The following is a 19,371-nucleotide window of genomic DNA, read 5'->3' as shown; positions in this document are numbered from 1 at the left end:
GAAAAGCATACAAAATTAAAAGAGATGTCAACAACACGCGGGGTTCCCAAGCGGTCACCCATCCAAGTACTAACCGCGCCCAATGCTGCTTAACTTCAGTGATCGGACGAGAACTGGTTTTTTCAGCGTGGTATGGGCGTTGACGTCCATTTTGTTATTTAAAATTGTTTATTACTTACGAAGTGCCTTCCTTTTATGTTATAGCTATTTTGGGGGTCTGGTAAGTCTGTTACCGACTAGTATAACACAAATTTGATTAGTATTTCATTGAAGATTCATTAGATATGTCGAGAAGAAAACATTGTAAACTAGGTATATTATGCTCTTAGAACATAAATAATTTTATAGTTAAGCCTGTATTTGTAACAGTACAAAATAAGTCCATTTTTGTGTTTCTTTTTTCGTAGTAACACGGCATTGGCTCAGATACTGTTTAAAAATCACATAATTCGAATGAAGTTCGTCGTGATGTTCATGTTATCTTGTAAATGTAGAAATATGTTTGATAATATATATGAAATATCTTCGTCCAATAGTTATTTTATAACTTTATTCTTGTTTGGATTGTACGAAAATACATAATACACCTTACCTTTGATGTTCTGGTTCTAGTTCTGCTGTGATTCACTTTGCTGAGATTCTATTTTATCCTTGTATAATAAACTTCAATGAAATCGGAACATGCTCTGTTATGGAGTCAAATAAATAATTTTAATCCCATTATTCTAGAAATTCGCTAGGTATTGTTTTTCCAATAAATATAAACAAAACGACTTTACTCTAGCGAACATATATTTTAAAAAAATATAGATTGAGATACATGATTTTTATGAGCTTCACTGTATGTTATACCAATATAATAGTTTCAAGTATAATAGGCATTGAAATTTTAAATTGTATACGATCAGTCATTAATGTAGTAATTATACCTAGGATTCTTATTCTTATAAATGTAGTATATAAATGCGAACTTTTGCATGTATCGTGTAACTTGTGAACATTAATTTTTCTTATAATAAGTGAAATAAACATCCACATTCTTGGAGAAAACGCTAGTGAATAATCGCGCTTATTCCATCACTCTTTGACTAAGAAAGCTGTAAACTAACAAATGCTCGAAATTTTAATACGACGTGGTTATAAAATTTAATCGCATTCTACAGTTATTGTTTTGTTAGTTTGCTAGAGAAGAGAAAGTGATGTGCAGGAACTCACAAAAAATATCTCAACCAAACTCGAGCAGTTTTACCCGGAATGCTAGAAGATGCTGAAAAGAATATGGTCTTCTACCACTTTCCTGGTTTTAGTTTTCAACCAAACACAGTGAGAGACGTAGTCTTAGGTTATTATATCAAAAGTGTATTAGATTCAGCCGATTCTGTAAAGCTCATCTTTACAATGCCCCCCATTCTCTATACATTCGGTTTGGAAATTTAGATTTTTTATTTTCATGTGCTAGCGCGCTGATAAGTGATTTGGGAAAGTATAAGAAGAGCGTTGCTCGTGTGGTAACAAAAGTTGATGATAAGTACATAAAGGATGGTGATAATTCAGTCTTATTGTCGGACCAATTTATCATAAATGGCATCATTAAAGTTTTACAAGTATCAAGAGCTTCATTGATAATTTATTAGGAAAAGATAAACACGGAAATACAGAAAAAATAGGTATTATGAGAGAACTGAACACAGTTAATGAATTCACTCGTATAACTTTATTACAACGGAATAAACAGTATTTAATAGAGTTGATACACAAAAATCTCGAATTTGTTGAGTACGATAAAAGTGATTTTAAATACACTAGCTTGTATTCGAACACACACCAAGCCCATCAATTGTTTGATAAGGTAGATGAAAAGTTATTGTACGAGTTAAGAATTATTCGACCAGAAATCGAAAAGTATTACTACATGCAAGAAGAGCAATCTGGTGATATTCACGATTTGTATAACAAAACTCAGTCATGGGATGATGCTTTTTCCGCTCGACAAGAAGCTGTAAGTCTGTGTAGAGATCTTCGATGTGTCGTTAACCGACTCACTGTCATAATTATCGATCACAATATTTGTCGATCAAACGAGCACTTTTTAACCATGAAACATTATTTCAAGCACCTAGAATTTTTAGGCATAGTGATTGAAGCTCAACTCGTATCGCGACTTCCTGTATGGATTAAAGAATTTTCATCTGGTGTACAATCATATTTGGCTGATTCAAAAAAATGGTATGGCTTTTTTATCTACTTACACGACATTTTGTCAAGTTATGATGCGCAAAAAAATCTCCATAGGTTAAATGATTTGAATATAGTTGACTGCCAAGACAAAGATAATGTGATTATCACTGAATGTAACTTTGAAAGCGTTGCAATGCAATGCTATTAAATGAGATTAAGAAAAATGATTCGTACAGCAATATTGTGGATGTAAAACTTAACGAAGTGAAGCTGAAATTTTTAAATACTTAAGTCTTGACTAAAGCAGTAAAACATAAAGTAAACTACTCGTGTGAGAAAGATAAATTATCGATTAAAGGATACAATGTACAGCTGAGCAGTATCGCTGATGCAAAGTGTTATGGACCAAAAGTGATAGAAATATTTGCATTGAATAAAATATTGATAGACAAATATTTAGATAATACAGGGGATGAATTGCAATTCTCTATGTTATTTCTGAGTTAGAAATAATTTTAGATGGCAAAGATGGCGAAGAATACCTACCAACAGTGCCAAACGATGGTTTAGGAAGAGACGGTAGCGCCGGAAAACCAGGTGGTCCAGCTGGAAGTTTTTTAGGCACTAGGAATGAAGGCGCGCTTCGCGCGCTCTTGCTTCTATCTCTGTCTAATAACACTGGTAGAAAATCTATTATAAGTGTTGGGCGGTGCACTAACGTCTGCTAATATTTTATAAGCATGTAAAATGTTACTAAATCCCTCAAAACTATTTTTTAATAAATATATTAATAATGCTCAATGTCGTCATCATTGGTTTGAATAGTGAATTTGAAGAAAAGTTCAGTATAAGAGTCAGTGGGTTTGTCTATCATTACAATGCCATTTATTTGCATTATAAAAAAGCTATACAACTGAAATTTTACACAGATACTTACTATGCTACCTAGAAAACATGTAACCTACATGATTATGATTTAACTGTTTTTATTCATATTTTCACATCGAGGCCCATATGAATTTTTTAATTTAGCGTATCAAATTTTGCTTGTAGACAGTTACACAGAAACCACCATCTCTAGCACATTTTATTTCTGGTTTCCAGTGTATTTTTACACGAAGAAAGTGATAAGTATGTTAGCTATTTTGTCAAGGCATTAATTAGAATTTTGACTTTCGAATGAGAAAAAATGGAGAAATAGGTATCGGTCTCAAAATCTCTCACAACTGTTAAAAGTCAAAATTCTAATGACCTAAAACCTTGACAAAAAAGCCAAAACATTTATCACTTTCTCCATGTAAAAATATGCTAGAAACCAGAAATACAATGTGCTAGAGATAGTAGTTTCTGCGTACTTGGCTATAAGTAAAATTTGACCTGCTGAATTAAAAAATTCGCATGAGCCTGGATGTGAAAATATGAACGAAAACAGTTAAATCAGAATCATCTAGGTTACATATTTCTAGGTAACGTGTCTAGTAGCCTTTTTACAATTCAAAGAGCATTGTATAATGATTGACTTAAACTTACTGACTCGGATACTGAACTTTTCTTTAAATTCACCTCTCAAACGTCACCGAGGGCGACTTTGGGCACAAAGACACAGTATATCTTCAAACTCTTTATTCTTTTAATTGCACTTCTCACTGACATTTCAAAAAACAAAATAATATTCACAAATTGTATTACTACTTCAAATGGGGTTAGGGTGCCACTTTTAAATACACATGTTGTAATACTACACACTCTTGGTAATGATTAATTTTTACTAAAATTTCTTGCTAGTTATATTACATATATTTTATCTATTATCAAGGTTTCCACATTTCATTTTAAACACCTCAAACCTTTCTACCAGGGTTATGAGTTATAACTGTTTTGAGGGTTATGAATTTAAAGCGCGGTTCTAATCTCGTTGCCTAGGCAACCAATCAGAATCACGTATTAAATGCTTCACAACAAAGGCCATCATTTTTTTAAAGAGAGGATCGGGCAAAGTTTTGTTAACTCTAAATATCTTAGTATAATTGCTGACAGTGGCAATGGTGGTCCAGGAGAACATGGAAATGATGGCGTAGAAGGTCAAGATACTGATCCATTTTATATGGTGTATATTCCTAAAGACGGTACTAAAGCCCAATGGCATAGTGATTCTTGTCAGACAGATAGTATACTTCAATACGAACCATCAGCTTATTTCGGAGTTCAAAGTTATTATGAAAAATGGAATGGAACATACTCTTTTAATTACGGAAATTGCAGCAACGGTGGAGATGGCGGAGGTGGTGGTACAGGAGGACTTGGAGGAAATAATGGAGATATTCTACTATTTTCAATAACAGATAAAGTAAACATCGAGATTCATAATGCCAAAGGCAACAGAGGAATCAATGGAAAAGGAGGAAATGGCATGAAAGGAGGTAAACAGTTCTTAAAATTAATTTTTTTGGCGACTGGAAATTATACTAGTACTGAGGGATTTTCCAGCAGCAACGAAAGATTTGTTTATACTGTGGACTCGAACATTCCGCTATGTTTACCAGGAAAAGATGGTACTGCTGGTAAAAGTTTGAAGAACTTGCAGAATTCAAAACCTGCAGTTACCATTTACTCGCCAATCACCTATAAAAACTATATGAGAGAAAACTTGAAAAATGTCATTGTAGAGTCATCTCTAAGAAAATTTCTAGAAGATTTAGATGAAATAGATGAATATGATGCGTTAGGATATTAGAACAGTAGTTTTATAAATTGCGTAAAGAGTTTCCAGTATTGCTCTTTTACGAGTCAATGCGAAAGAGGGTGATACGTTATGCAGAAAAGAATCATAGCGATAAGACTTTGACAGAAGATGAAAGAAAGGTGTTACGTTATTTGTACACGGCAATATCGAGCAAAATTTGTAGCACAAACAATATCGCAGTCAATGACTTTTCTATAAATATACGAATGTACTTAGACCAGGCAGTAAATGACATCAACGAACTGAAAACTTTTAAGGATATAACAAGAATGAATAATTATCTGAGCAATTATCAGAAAAAGATTGATGAAAAAATGAAAGAGGCTTCGAATTATATCGACACGATCACAGAAGAAATAGAGACTGTATTGATTTAAATAGATGGAAATATTAAAAAATTGATTCTAGCTACCCATGTTAAACGAAATGAGACCATAGAAGAGAGTCATAATCTCATGAAACAGGAAGAACAATTAAAGAAAGCTCTAACTTTAAGAACAGCATTAGGCGTTCCAAAAGTTTTGAGCATGCTATTAATTTTCTTAGGACCTGCTGGCGTATCGGCGTCATTAGCTATATCGAGTGGTCTTACAGTCGCAGAATCTCTACTATTGGATAATATAAATAACACAAAAGTCAGTAAGATAAGTACATTACCCGCTGGAGTTATATTTTCTCTAACAAAAATGTCAGATATTCTAAAACCTAGACAACAGCGTATAAAAACGCAGATATAGACGAGGTAGTAATACTTCTTAAAGACGTCGAACCAAGCGATCAGTTATTCGACGTAAAAACAAGGCTTAAAGATCTGATAGGAAAAGTGTCAAATTTAGCGGATGATGATTATGAATCGGCAGAAGAGTTATATAAAGAACAACTCGAAGTACAAAAAATAATAAACTCGAGAAAGGAAAAGATAGAAAAGGATGCCAAAAAGATGCAAACTGCATCAGATAATAAATCCACGCGTCTGCTACTAACTATAGTAAAGCTTCAATGGATTCTCGAATCGATTAATATGGTTGCCAACGTTTACAATGACGTAAAGAACCATGAAGGTATGATTGAAGCCGTTGGAAAATTATTAAAAGAATCTTAAGATAAAACAAAGTTCCTGCTTGAGTATGAAAACAAAATATACAATTTTATTATCCCTATTTTTAGAGATTTAGAAAATAGCTTCATGAATACTCAGAACAGTTTGAAAGGAAAATCAAGCGTTGCCCTGGATGTAAGCTCATGGCGAGTACAGAGTATTTTAAAAGATGCCAAATTTCAACTGGAAAAATTAATAGCTGATTTTGACGAGCAAAAGAATTTAATCCATAGTATAAGAAAATTACAGGATAGTATGGATATCAGGATCGAAATGTATAATCACATACAAACGTACCGAGAGAAAAAGGGAGTAATTTATATGAACTAGATTAATAATTTGAAAAGACTCACTTCGCAAAAAGAATTCGGGATCGGGCTCGACGAACGAGTCGGTTTTAACCCCGGAGCTCATCATCGGGGCGACAGCCTTCGTGTACTTGGTCACTGGTCTCTTCACCTCGAAGGTCTGCTCGCCATCTTTGACCTTCCGCTCGATAAACGCTTTTGCATTAGCGGAGCTTTCCTTCATCCTATCGAAGAGCTCCTTAATTTTGCCAGTGGAGAACGACGGGGACAGCTTGTAGCGTAGCTACCTCCACTGCGAGTCCGTCCAGCCGAAAATCGTCCTGGTAGAAGCCGAGAAAAGCTTTGTCGGGGTTTGAAGCGTGAAGCTCGGCGAGTCGATCTTGGGACGATTGCTGGAGGAGCGAAGTGGCCGGCGAAAGTGACCGAAGAACCAGTTGTTGCTCGGGGCCGAGTAGACGCCTCGACGGGCCCAGTAGCTCTGCTGATACTTTGCCCAAAGATAGAACAGGCTGATGAAGCCGGAGAGGATCAATACATTTTTTGTTTTATTATAAATTCGCGTATGTGTACGATGTAAATAACAAACGTTGTGCCCGTGCAGCGCGCCTTGTATGCGGCTGCAGATCAATCGGTGGTAGCTGAGCCTGTAGAACTGCTTGCAGACTTTCTGAATCCGAGGTATTTATAAGCTCTGCGAGCAATCGTCGCTTGGTGTTTTGATGACAGGGCATTTTAAGAGAGATAAATCTTTGGAACACTGAGGACAGGGCTACTATACGCGTATTTTGATGAGAACTGTAACTATAGTGAACCATAGAGTGATGAGCAATACATCCGATGTCTAAAGGACTGATATAATTAAACAATATGATTGTCATGCTCTTGACCATTTGCATTTTTCCGACGACTACATTGTATTCATTGGATGAAACGTCTTATTTGCAAACTTGTTATGCTGTCGTTGTGTTGCCATTTGAAAAGTATCAGCGAGATTTGAAGAAAGTAAATGTGCAAGTCATTGCGATGCATTGTTAGTCCGGTCATTATACAGGCTTGAAATAGCCCCTTTCTGGATGTTTGTAAAAATAAAGTTTCTATACTGCGGAATATTGTTCGGAAAGTTGAGGAAATTTGTTTAAACAAGCCTTTAGTTGTAAAATCGGTTTTTTGGCTCGCTTATTATACAGTGAGTGTTAATAGCGAAAGTCGATATTACATGAAAATGTTGGCATTATAGAAAAGTATATAAAGTAGGCTGGATCTTATTAAATTTCGACAATAATTTGTTTAAATAAGTGGAACCTCGAAAACCACCGAAATCAGTCGTTTTTTCGATTTATAATAATTACTATACTTTTTATCGTAAAGATGTGTAAGTATAGGTACGTTTTTTTAACCTCGTGCTCGATAAGTGGTACAAATTTCAGATGGAAAGTTTGATTATAGTTTGTTCTAAATTACTATTATTATGTTAAGGTACGATTCATTCTTAAAATGTAATCTCTATATAGCTTACGCTCATTCCAACCCTTAAGAGTTATTTTCACGTGCATTTACTGACGATATCGCTCTGACAATTCAATCTGTTTAAAGAAATTTGAATTTTCGCTATCATGCTTGATTTGCTTCCGGTCTATAATGTATAGTCTGGGCTATTTCTTATAGCTATTTCCAGAGATTATTATACTCTCACCCCTGTTTTCCTTTTTTAAGCGTTTTTTGCAGCCATGACAAAAAGAACGCATGTGGCACTGTCTCATTGAAGCTCCGAATAAAAGAACGTACTTCAAACTTGTAATTACTTTGTAGAAAAATGATAATATGAAAATAGAAAATGTTTTAACTGAAATTTCAGCTAATATATTGATGTATATATTTATTGTATACTATTTGTACAAATTCATCCGATGTCATTGTTCTCAAGGTCTATTTTCATCCTAATGTGCAGTGCAGGTGTCTATTTTAAAATGCAGACCGAAGCGCACAACTGGCAAAGGGAGAGAAAATAGGGGTAGAAAAGGGGTAGTACGTAGTAATTCACTCCGGTGTATGCATTAGAAATAAGTGACGTGACTAAAACTCTGTCATGACGCTAATAAGAGATCGCCAGACAAGTTATTAACTGAATTCGTTAATAGATGCGGGTATAGTTGAAAAAAATGTCGTGAACAGTACCCATGGTTACGACGTTCACAAGAAAAAAAAAACGCGGGCATTTTCCATTCAGTACAGGTACAATAAGCGTGCGTTCAAGATGCATTGCTCGTACTCTTTTTTTCTAGTGACTGCTTTCGCAATGTGGCGGCCAAGAAGTTGGGATGACTCGAAAATTTTAACTGCCCTGTACACTTTGTACAGTATACTTTCGTTCACGGTGTATTACACCTTTTTGATTTCGCAAATTTTGGATATCGTACTGCTGGCGGAAAACATTCAGCAAATAACGGAAAATATGATACAGCTTATTAATGTGGTCAATGTGTCTCAGAAAAGCCTCTGTTTCTTCTTAAAGCGAAAGAAAATCATAAGGTTCATGGATTACTTTTTCGAGGATATGACTTTGCCGCAGTCGCCTAGGGAAAAAGAGATCCAAAAATCATTCGACGACGAGTCCAAGTAGGATCGATTAATTCTTCATGTTTTCTCATGACAATCAAATCAATGCAAACATTTTGTATTGCGTTATCAAATCCGAGTTTGAATTTTTTTCAGAGGAAATTCCCAAAAATTATTCGTTCTCTATAGCGTATCCGTGGTGATGTACGTGTACATGCCATTTTTTATATCGAAGCGCGAAGACAGAGTGTTGCCATACAGAGCCTGGAGGCCTTACTCCCTCGACAACGTCAACTATTACTACTTGGCCTACCTTCACCAGAGTTGGTCAGTCACTATAGCCGCAACGGGAAACGCAGCAACCGAGACGTTGGTCAGCGGATTCATGATTCAAATATGCGCGCAGTTCGAAATTCTGGAACATCGCTTCATGCAGCTGCCGAAGATATTGAAGGAGATGCGGGAAAACGGAGAATCAGAGAGCACCGTTCTCGCGACGGAAAGAAGCATAATTATCAAGCTCATACATCACCACTGGCGCATCTTCGAGTGAGTATGACGAGATTGTTTCAACACCTGAAACTTGTCAAATCATTTAAAAAGAAAAAAAATTCAGTTAGAGCGAAATAGAAGAAACGATTTAAAAAGCCTCGAGCTTATGATGATTTTTCGCTGAAACAGTAATCTAACACGATTTTGTGGAAACACTTACTTATTTTTTCGTGTTCTGCACGTTCCATATAGAACAAGCGAAAAAATTATCCCAGCGCTGTAGTTAATCATTTTTGTTTTTTTTTTTTAGTTAACTAAGCTGTATAGTTAATTTTTTTTCTGACTTTTTTATCATTCTAGCTGAATGTTTTTCTGGATTTTCTTTCATATATTTTGTCGATATCAGGATGACGGAGCTTTTCAACGATATTTTCGTTTTTGTTATTCTATCACAATTCGTGACGAGTATAACGGTTTTGTGTGTTAGCACATATAACCTGGCATTGTGCAAATCGGTGAATAATGATTTCGTGACCATATTTATGTACTTACTTTGCATGTTGCTGCAAATATTTATGTACACATGGTACGGCAATGAAATAACATTAAGGGTAAGCACGGTGATTATTGGCTTGAGTTGATCTGAGTGTCGATTCAACTCAGATTTTAAAATCGTTTATCTGTATTTTACAGAGTTGTGATTTAGGCAATCGCATATTTCTTTCTGAATGGAGATCACTGAATCCTCCTACTGTAAAAAATCTGTTGATTATAGCCCAAAGAACGATGAAACCTATAATTTTGAGTAGCGGATATGTAATCACGTTGTCAAATGTTGCCTTCACAAGTGTGAGTAAAATTTTTTTTTAGTTTAAAATATATTTTTATTATTTCTTTTGTTCTTTTTCAGATTGTTAAAACATCGTATTCTGTATTCAATGTTTTGAACGTATGAATTTGTCGTCGATCATTAAAATTTACTTGTTTTTTAGACGAAATACATTATTTATGTACAAAGTATTAAATCTTCTGCTTCACTTGTTACATGTAGTGCACGAATATTTCAAAAACTGTTTCTACTATTCTTCTAATTGAAATTTTATTTACTAGAATTAAATAAAAATTAACTTATAATTCGACAAGCTTATACCTATAATGCCAATTGATTATCTTCAAATATTGATACACTTGTCTTTTTTGTTATCAAAAATCAATTCTCATGAGTTTCTGACAACCAGAGAAGCTTCATCTGATACCGCTTAGTACTGTTTGTTTGGGCAACGAAACAAATACTTAAAGTATACATTTAAATTATAGGTACACGCGCATAATACCTCGTATTAGTTTCAATTGTCATGCCACAAGATAGCAACTACTTGAAATACCATATGCTTCCGTTTAATTCTCCCTTATTGAGCTTTTAATAATACACGCCTGCATATCTTAGAACGTCTGAGGCAGTCAAGTCTTTACATCTTATATAAGGTATTAGTAAGCAACCAACTATAGATCAGATCGACATAATTATTTTCGTTAAAGATACTTTGTAGAAAAGAGAAGTAGAATAAACGCCAGGCTATTTTGAAATTATGCAAGTATGCACATATTGAGTTTAACGTTTACTTTTTTTAAAATCTATGGATTTTGGAGACCATTGTCATGGAAGTCTCCAACTCTTGGTTTTCTTTACGACGTTTATACATTCGTCATGTTTATGATTGTATTTACATTTGCGTTATCACAATTGATGAGTATCATTTTGACGGTTCAGACAGTCGATGAATTCACAAGTAGTTCATTTATATTACTCTCTATTGTTAGCGCTTGCTTTAAGGCAAGTAATTTGTTGCTGAAACGCAAAAGCCTTGTCAGGTTGTTGAATGTTTTGATCAGTACAACGTGTAAGTATCAAGATGACGACGAAAAGATGATTCAGGATATGTTCGATAAAAAAGCAAGGTTTGTTATAGATAGTTTTCATGGTTGTAGTAATATTTTAATCACATGTTTTTCTCATGAGTAAAATAATTTTGCTTGTATAATGATGTTTTAGACGTAATACGGTTTGGTACATGGCACTGATTCAATCGAGTGTTTTCATGATCACTTTGCAGTCAATTTTTATCAACATACCTCAAAAGACGTTACCGTTTCCTGCCTGGCTTCCATACAATTACTCCAACACACGTCTCTATGCAATATCTTATACACATCAAGTCATTGGTAATGCTGCTTCTGCTACTTTGCACGCGGCCAACGACGCATTGATAAGCGGCATAATGTTGCAAATTTGTGCTCAGCTTGAGATCCTAAAACATCGTATCTTAAAACTGCCTACTATTGTCCTAAAAATGAACAGTGGAAAGGAGGCACCTATGAATACAGTTGCATCGAAGGAATCTGAATTACTAGGAAACATTATTAAGCATCATAATTGCATATTCCAGTTCAGTATAGCTACATCTTTCTCGTAAATTTTCATAATCCTGCTGGAAAAAGTTGATAGAAGTTGATACCTTAATAGCGCTAAACGTTATCAAAACGTTTACTTGACAGCGGAATAACGTTTTCCAAACAAGTTGTGGGAAAGTTGTAAGTCCGCTCATTAGCGCTTGCATAACGTTGTTTAAAACTTTAGAAAAGTATTCATTAACAATGGTAATTGAAATCATTAAAAAAGATTTAGGCTAAAAATGGTACCATCTGGATGATACTTCCAATTATCGTCCAATTATGGTGTAGTATCTACACCTGGATGTCATGTTATTACACTTTAATTCTTTATTCCAGCATTTCCAACGTTTTAAAAACGTAATTTGAACGTAATTGTAACGTTTTAATATTTGAATAAAATGTAAATGAGGCGGACTTAAGCACGTATTCGCAACGTTCTTGCAACGTTTTCATAACTTGTTTGAAAAACGTTATTTAGTTGTCAAGCAAACGTTTTTACAATGTTTTGTGCTATTAAGGTAAGATTTCTTATCGACTTGAGCGCTATACTCTAAGCACTAATGCTGAAAATTGATTAAAATTCATCATTCAAGTCATCGATGAAAAAGCTTTTCGACTTGAAATAGTAAATCTCATCGAATTTATCAACTTTTTTCCAGTAGGAAAAATCACAGTTATTAACGATATTGCATTGTATTATTGATCGATGTATTTCAGATTCTCAAAGGATATAAACGATACATTTTCCATGGCATTGTTCGCCCAATTTTTCATTGCAGCTTTAGTCATTTGCTCGAGCGTATACGAACTGTCAAAGATAGTTTTACTAAGTTCCGATTTCGTAGCACTCTTGTCATATCTGTCTTGCATGCTTGTACAAATTTTCCTCTATTGTTGGTATGGCACCGCCGTGACTATGAAGGTACTTTGATTTTAGTGATAAAATTATTTCAGTTTTACTGCCTGCTTCATCCCTTAGAGCTGGAGCGTGGGTGATACAATTTTTGCTACGGACTGGTCACCTCTGAGCATGGGATTGAAGAAGAGCCTCTTGATAGTCATGATTCGAGCGAAGAAACCAATCGAACTTAAAACTGGAAAAATATTCACTCTATCAATTTTAACTTTTGCAAAGGTTGGCAATCGATTTTATTGCATATTAAGGTCCCTCAATACACTTGATATAGTACAATATGCATGCAAATACAATTAGTAGAAAAGACGTCATTTTTTTCAGTTCGAAATATCATTTCCATTACAAAATTTATTGGTGCAATAGAGTAGTACGTTTTCCACCTACTATAATATATTAGTAGTACTATATCAAATGCTGAAAGGGACCTTAATCAACTCATGACGTAATTCATATTAAACATTCTGAGTTTTTTGCAATTTAGATAATAAAGGCATCTTATTCTGCGTTTAACTTTATGCAACAAGCATGAAAATATCTATTTAAAAACTGTTAAAAACGAATCAAGTATATTTTTAAAACTAAGGTATTTTGAGAATAAATAAAAATTATTACTTACTTGCCTTTTACACTACAAAAAGGAAATCTTAGTGTAAGATCACCTGATTTGAAATTTGTTGCATGTCAATTTTTTTGTTTCAAAACTATCCACAACTTAATTTTACTGTGTTGTAAAATAAAAAATAACACGTTTACCAATATTACTATGAGCACATGAAAACATTTTTGAAAATGCAACGAATTTCAGATCAGTTAATCTGAAATCAAGATTTTCTTTTTGTAGTGTACATTCCTTATTTCGTATCCCTTATCCCATTTTATTTTATTAATACGTCCAACATCATATATTGTACAAGTAACTAGTTTCGGGACATCGTCGATGTACGCAGTAACAGCGCAATGTTTCGCTCTATTCCTAGCAGAGTAGCTACTTGTAGCTACTTGGTAAAGAAATAAGCAAACGTGTATAATATATTCATTAGAGTCAACGAGTCTATAATTCTCTCCTTCACTGAACCATTGCTCCTTCTAGCTCTTTACCGTTCTACAACAAGGGTATCGCATATTTATAAAGATAGCTACCCTTAAGTACAGACACTTGGTATAATGGGAATGAATAATCGAATATCAGTACGCCCAATTATACTGCATCGTATGTGAACCAGCAGCAGTTGCTCTTGAATAAAGGAGCTTTCCTACAATGAGTTTGGGAACTTGTATGCGTCTGTTGTCATGACTCTTGAATTTTCTCTTTGTTTTTTTGTTATAAGCTTTCCAGTTTTTGTAAATTGATATTCATATTAAGATGAGAGTACTTCCAATAACTTTTGGTATATTAACCGTGTGCGGCTTTTGGAGACCCATAAGCTTGGAGTCGTCTATTCCAAAACAGATGTATAATTGTTATTCGATATTTATGTGCTTTTTAATATACACCTTCACATTGAGTCACTTAATAGACATTGTAATAAGTGCAGCTGATTTTGAAAGCTTGACTGGAAGTTGCTTTATGCTGCTGTCCATGATGAACGTTTGTTGTAAAATGACGAATATATTGTACTTTCGTAAGAATATAGTAGAACTATTACAAATACTTGCTAGTGATCATTGTACTGCTAAAGATGTCGTAGAGAGAGATATCGAAAAAAAATTCCACAAAAGAGCCAGGTTTGTCAGGTTCTTTATTATAGAGCCAAAATGATTATATGATTTACATAACAATTTTTCATCCATAGATCCGTTACCCTATGCTACTGGATATTAACGGAAACAACGTGCATGTTAATAACTTTAAGAACATTTTTTGGTAGCTCTAAACAAATTTTACCTTTCAAGGCTTGGATTCCTTACGAAATAACGGGCCTCGCTGTTTACTGGACAACTTTCTTTCATCAAACGATTGCACACGTGGCAGCAGCCAATTTACAAATTGCTAATGAAACTTTGATTTGTGGTCTAATGATACAAGCGTGTTCGCAGTTGGAAATATTGAAATACCGATTAAAGAAGATACCCGATGAGTCGAAAATTGATAAATTTCCTCTACAAAGTACTGTAAATAATGCTCAAAATACTAATAAAAAAGATACGAAGACATTGTTGGTAAATTGTATTGATCATCATCGACGTATTATCGAGTGAGTTTTGCTAATATTATTTTCTTCTCATTATACCAATAATTTCGTATTTTAATAATATTCATTGCAGATTTTCTGAAAAGTTAAATAGCACCTTCAACGTAATATTATTTGTTCAATTTGCCATTAGCTCGTTAGTGTTATGTTCAAGCGTGTATTTGTTATCAAAAATGAAATTGGTTAGTGTGCATTTTATGTCACTTTCCTTATACTTATCATGCATGCTTTATCAGATATTTTTGTTCTGTTGGTATGGGAATGAAGTTATATTGCAGGTGATTTAAAAATAATTAAATATGCTTTTTGCTTTCTATGCTTGTATAATAAACCTTAATGTTCTTTCTGTCCAGAGTCTTGATTTAGGAAATGCCGTTTACCATATGGATTGGACCATATTGAGCACAGAAGATAAGAAAAAACTATTAATAGTTATATTACTAGTTCGAAAACCGATACAATTTACAAGCAGCTTCCTTGTCAGTCTATCAATCGAATCTTATTGTAAAGTGAGTTTGAATAAGAAAGATAAATTATTAGATAGATTATTGTAAGTACGATAGTTTTAATTTTTTCAGATATTAAAAACATCATATTCTGTTTTCAATCTATTACAAAGAACATCGATATGAGGATTTTCCGGTCATATTGACCGAATAGTTTTTCTGTGTTTATAGAAATGAGCAATTAAATTGTATATTTAGCTTTGTATAATATTTTTAACATTCTAACTTTAAGAGATGTAATCGTTGCCAAATGATGATTAATTCTGTGAATCGTAGTTGCTCGTGCATACAAAAATATATTTAATACATAAATACAAATGTACAGAATTTTAAAAATATTACTTTGTTTAATACCCAAGCATCTGTAATATTACGGTACGGTATCGTTTTACTATGGCATATACGAAGAGTAGCAATTATACAGAAATGTTGGCCTACATAGTTTAAAGATAAAAATAAAAGTGCATCGTTCCCTATACTATAATGATGTGTATGTAAATTACTACCGCGTACCAATAATTGTAGAGTAAAATAGAAAGACGTCGTTCGATTGTCAACCCCTTACTCTTGGTAAGAAACTATAAATTGTATGCGGAAAATGCGACCTATGGAATAATTGTATGACTCTTAATAGTTCCCGGCTACATTTTATAATTGCACGTCATGATGACGCATAGCCGATAAATTACGGAAGCGCATAAATAGAGCTCTACTTCAATAAAATTGCAGGCTGCTAATCCCTTTGTTCCGTTAGACTCTAAATGTATAGCATGCCAATATAATTCAACTCTCTTTTTGTACAACGCATGTGCATATTTCTTAATAGACCTTTTTTACCGACTAGCACAACTCAAAATTTCCCGCGAAGACTACTTAGCACAAGTCAAACTTTAAACAACGAATTTCTATACAAATTTCCCGATTTTTGCGAAACTGTCCCTGATGAACATTTTCAAATATTTACAATTCACAACTTTTTACCGAATTTAAAATTGTTTTCACAAATACAATAATTGTTTACAAACATTTTTTAAAATTATCTACCTTTTTTTAGAAACCTTATAAAATTTCCGAAACCTTTTAAAACTTTGAGGTTTGTCTGTCTTTGTCTAAAGTTTTCATAAACTTGACCAACAAAATAACCCAATAAAAACGTAAAATACTCACATTTTAAGTAATATAAATTCGCGAGTTGCGCTAGTCTTGACGGCGTTTCTGAACTGTGCTACTCTTCGCTGCAAATCGTGAATTGTGCTAGTTTTCGTTTGAAAATTTGAACTGTGCTAGTCTTCGTACGAAGCGACGATATTATTCATTAATCGCTATTATTACTTCAGTTTTTATCACAACGTTATACTTGTAGACTGATTACTCCTTTGTTACAACAGATTTATGTACATTAAATATCGCTATATATCATCGATATTAACAACGTTTCATATATGCATTGGAAATATACCACGAGTATTTATTCACACGTCGTGTTGAAAACTACCTCTCTAATATAGCTAATTCGCAGCATCCGCTTATTTCAAACGTATATCCCCGCTACTAAACACGTCAAGGAATGTAAAAACTAATTATATAGAAGTCGCTGATTTATTCACGGCAATCCAGTTGTGCTTGTATCGTTCTTGATAACGGTTGTATCAATAGAACAATCACAAAGCTGTAGATAAAATTAGCGGGAAGCTCGTTTATTCAGTATCTTCGCGTGTCTCGTTAGAGTCAGTAATAACATCGAGTGTTTTAAAATACAAGTGTATATTCTACATGAGAATAATTGCGCGAATAAAAGTGACAAATAAATAGGATATTTCATTGCTTCACCTATTAAACTGTCAAATTTGCGTCTAAAAATGTCTCAACACACAAAGACAAGAGTTTGCGTGATAGGTGCTGGAGCTTCGGGCTTGTGTGCTGCCAAATTTTTATCCTTGGATCCAGATTTTTTTGAGTTTACTGTGTTTGAAAGAAATAACACCATAGGCGGTACTTGGGTTTATACGGATGACACAGGCAACGACGAATATGGACTACCTATTCATACGAGCATGTATAAAAATTTAAGGTGCGGTAAAAGAGTGAAACTTTTGGAATTGAAATTGTTTTATGATGTAATTCTGGAATTCATACAACTTGTACTTTCAGAACAAACGTACCGAGAGAACTTATGAATTTTCCGGATTATGAGAAACTCGGAGGTGATGATGGGATACATTGTTGCGTGACCCATGAAGACATGTTGAAATATTTGAATGATTATACGGACTTTTTTGATTTACGGAAATTCATACAGGTGAGCATATACGGAAACAAAATACATAGTTTAGACTTTTACTAAAACACCGCATTGCTTTAGTTCAACACAATAGTTGAAAGAATTATTCCGGAAACTGGAGCTGGCGACTCGGCTACAACTTGGAATGTGTCTGTCAAAAATTTGAAAAATAACGAGGTATCAAAATTAAAATTTGACGCAGTGATGGTTTGCAACGGGTAAAGTACGGCTTACATGAATATGGATGAATTCCTTAGCTACATGAACATCGTCTACTAAATCTTTTCAGACACTATGCGGTTCCGTATATTCCTGCGATACCCGGGATAGAAACCTTTCCTGGTAAAGTACTACACAGTCATTCTTATAGAAGACCAGAAGAATTTAGTGGTCAAAGAGTCACCGTATTAGGTGGATATGTCTCTGGCATTGATATATCTTCAGAAATAAGTCGTTATGCATCCGAAGTTTATTTGAGTCACAATAAGAACGAGTAAGAGCATAATAATAGTATGTATATAATATATTCTTCCATAATAATCATTTTAAATGCTAAAATTACAGACTAAAATGTGAATTGCCATCGAACGTTAAACAAGTTTCTGGAGTTCAGAAGATTGACGGAAACAAACTCGTACTAAACGATGGAGCAACAATTATTGCTGATAGTTTAATTTACTGTACAGGCTATCTGTACACGTATCCCTTTTTAGATGGCAGTTGTAATATTGTAGTTGATGACAACCACGTCACACCTTTGTACAAACATTTGATCAACATTCATCACCCTACAATGTGTTTCATTGGTTTGGCTAATACTGTTTTGCCTTTCCTTTTTTTCCATGTTCAGGTACACTTATATATGTTCAAAACTAGATGAGAAGATTTTAATTAATCAAAATTGATTAAAAATTATTCGATTGTCGCAGGTACAATACTTCTTATCCTCGTTAAAAGGAGTAGTAAAGCTGCCGCCTCGGGATGTGATGCTAGAGCAATTGAAATCCGAAGTAATACCGAAGAAAAAAGATTATCATAAATTTGACTGCAAGCAGTGGGCTTATTACAAAGAGTTGTCCAGAGAAGGACAGTTCGAACCACCAGCTAACTATTATAAAAATGGCTTTGAAGCTTGGAAAATTTTACGAGGCCAATTCCCAGTGAATAGCAAATATTTTAAATTCGTGTTGTTAGAAGATGGAGAGTCAGTAAAATATTTAAAACAAGATGGTTCGGATTTCCTCGATTCAGAAATGAAGAAATGCGTTTTTCAATGTTAAACAATGTTTTAGTAAATATTTAAGAAATCCACTGGTGAAATGTTTGATACTAAAGAATAATACGGCTTTTTTATAGATATTTTTTAATACTAAAATAATACAGTATAATAATACCTGGTATACCAATTTATTGCCTGTTTTTATTATTATTTTTTTTTATATAATGAAAATGCTGTAATGGTAATCTGAATATAGAGTAATCTTATACCACCGAGTACTCACATATTTGTACAATGATTAATCAATATCTTCGCATGTCTCGTTCAAGTCGTCTGCGTGTTACTAGAAAATGAAAATTAGTAAATAAATTTGTGTTACTATAGAAGATGAAGAGTTAGTAAAGTATTTATAGCCACGTGGTTCCGA

At 34.0% G+C, this 19,371-nt stretch overlaps 4 protein-coding genes, 1 long non-coding RNA gene and 1 other non-coding gene across 7 annotated transcripts; 4 read left to right on the top strand and 2 right to left on the bottom strand.

Annotated features, from left to right (window-relative positions):
* Window positions 1-25: 25 nt before the first annotated feature.
* LOC116416830 lies at window positions 26-144 on the bottom strand. The gene has a single exon (XR_004227172.1). It is a non-coding gene; the product is annotated as a 5S ribosomal RNA (ribosomal RNA).
* Window positions 145-8,582: 8,438 nt separating this feature from the next.
* Window positions 8,583-10,331, top strand: Or80 (odorant receptor 80). Its single transcript, NM_001170925.1, has 5 exons — window positions 8,583-8,944; window positions 9,041-9,433; window positions 9,783-9,987; window positions 10,070-10,225; window positions 10,287-10,331. Exons 1-5 carry the CDS (start codon window positions 8,583-8,585, stop codon window positions 10,329-10,331), a joined length of 1,161 nt encoding a protein of 386 aa, NP_001164396.1.
* A 219-nt stretch (window positions 10,332-10,550) lies between these two features.
* Window positions 10,551-13,359, top strand: Or81 (odorant receptor 81). Of its 2 annotated transcripts, NM_001170923.1 has the most exons (5): window positions 10,867-11,335; window positions 11,430-11,822; window positions 12,548-12,752; window positions 12,810-12,965; window positions 13,228-13,359. In NM_001170923.1, exons 1-5 carry the CDS (start codon window positions 10,974-10,976, stop codon window positions 13,273-13,275), a joined length of 1,164 nt encoding a protein of 387 aa, NP_001164394.1. In that variant the 5' UTR covers window positions 10,867-10,973; the 3' UTR covers window positions 13,276-13,359. The 2 variants fall into 2 exon arrangements, with proteins under 2 accessions (XP_032453628.1, NP_001164394.1); XM_032597737.1 differs by lacking the exon at window positions 13,228-13,359 and having other exon boundaries at window positions 10,551-11,335; window positions 12,548-12,727; window positions 12,785-12,901.
* Window positions 11,116-13,742, bottom strand: LOC116738553. The gene is made up of 4 exons (XR_004344801.1): window positions 13,500-13,742; window positions 13,363-13,374; window positions 11,510-12,924; window positions 11,116-11,225 (listed from the first exon to the last, which is right to left on the bottom strand). It is a non-coding gene; the product is annotated as an uncharacterized LOC116738553 (long non-coding RNA).
* Window positions 13,743-14,109: 367 nt separating this feature from the next.
* On the top strand, window positions 14,110-15,570 carry Or82 (odorant receptor 82). Its single transcript, NM_001170924.1, has 5 exons — window positions 14,110-14,471; window positions 14,540-14,941; window positions 15,012-15,216; window positions 15,292-15,447; window positions 15,517-15,570. The coding sequence occupies exons 1-5, from the start codon at window positions 14,110-14,112 to the stop codon at window positions 15,568-15,570; spliced, it is 1,179 nt and encodes a 392-aa protein (NP_001164395.1).
* A 1,577-nt stretch (window positions 15,571-17,147) lies between these two features.
* On the top strand, window positions 17,148-19,327 carry LOC100116441 (flavin-containing monooxygenase 2-like). Its single transcript, NM_001170922.1, is given in 6 exon segments — window positions 17,148-17,515; window positions 17,596-17,743; window positions 17,807-17,943; window positions 18,015-18,218; window positions 18,290-18,575; window positions 18,655-19,327. Coding segments are annotated over 6 exon segments (1,338 nt in total). The 5' UTR covers window positions 17,148-17,303; the 3' UTR covers window positions 19,006-19,327.
* The last annotated feature ends 44 nt before the right edge of the window (window positions 19,328-19,371 follow it).

Source organism: Nasonia vitripennis, chromosome 3 (genome assembly GCF_009193385.2).
Source record: "Nasonia vitripennis strain AsymCx chromosome 3, Nvit_psr_1.1, whole genome shotgun sequence".
NCBI classification, from domain to species: domain Eukaryota; kingdom Metazoa; phylum Arthropoda; class Insecta; order Hymenoptera; family Pteromalidae; genus Nasonia; species Nasonia vitripennis.
This window is presented reverse-complemented; position numbering and strand designations above follow the sequence as displayed.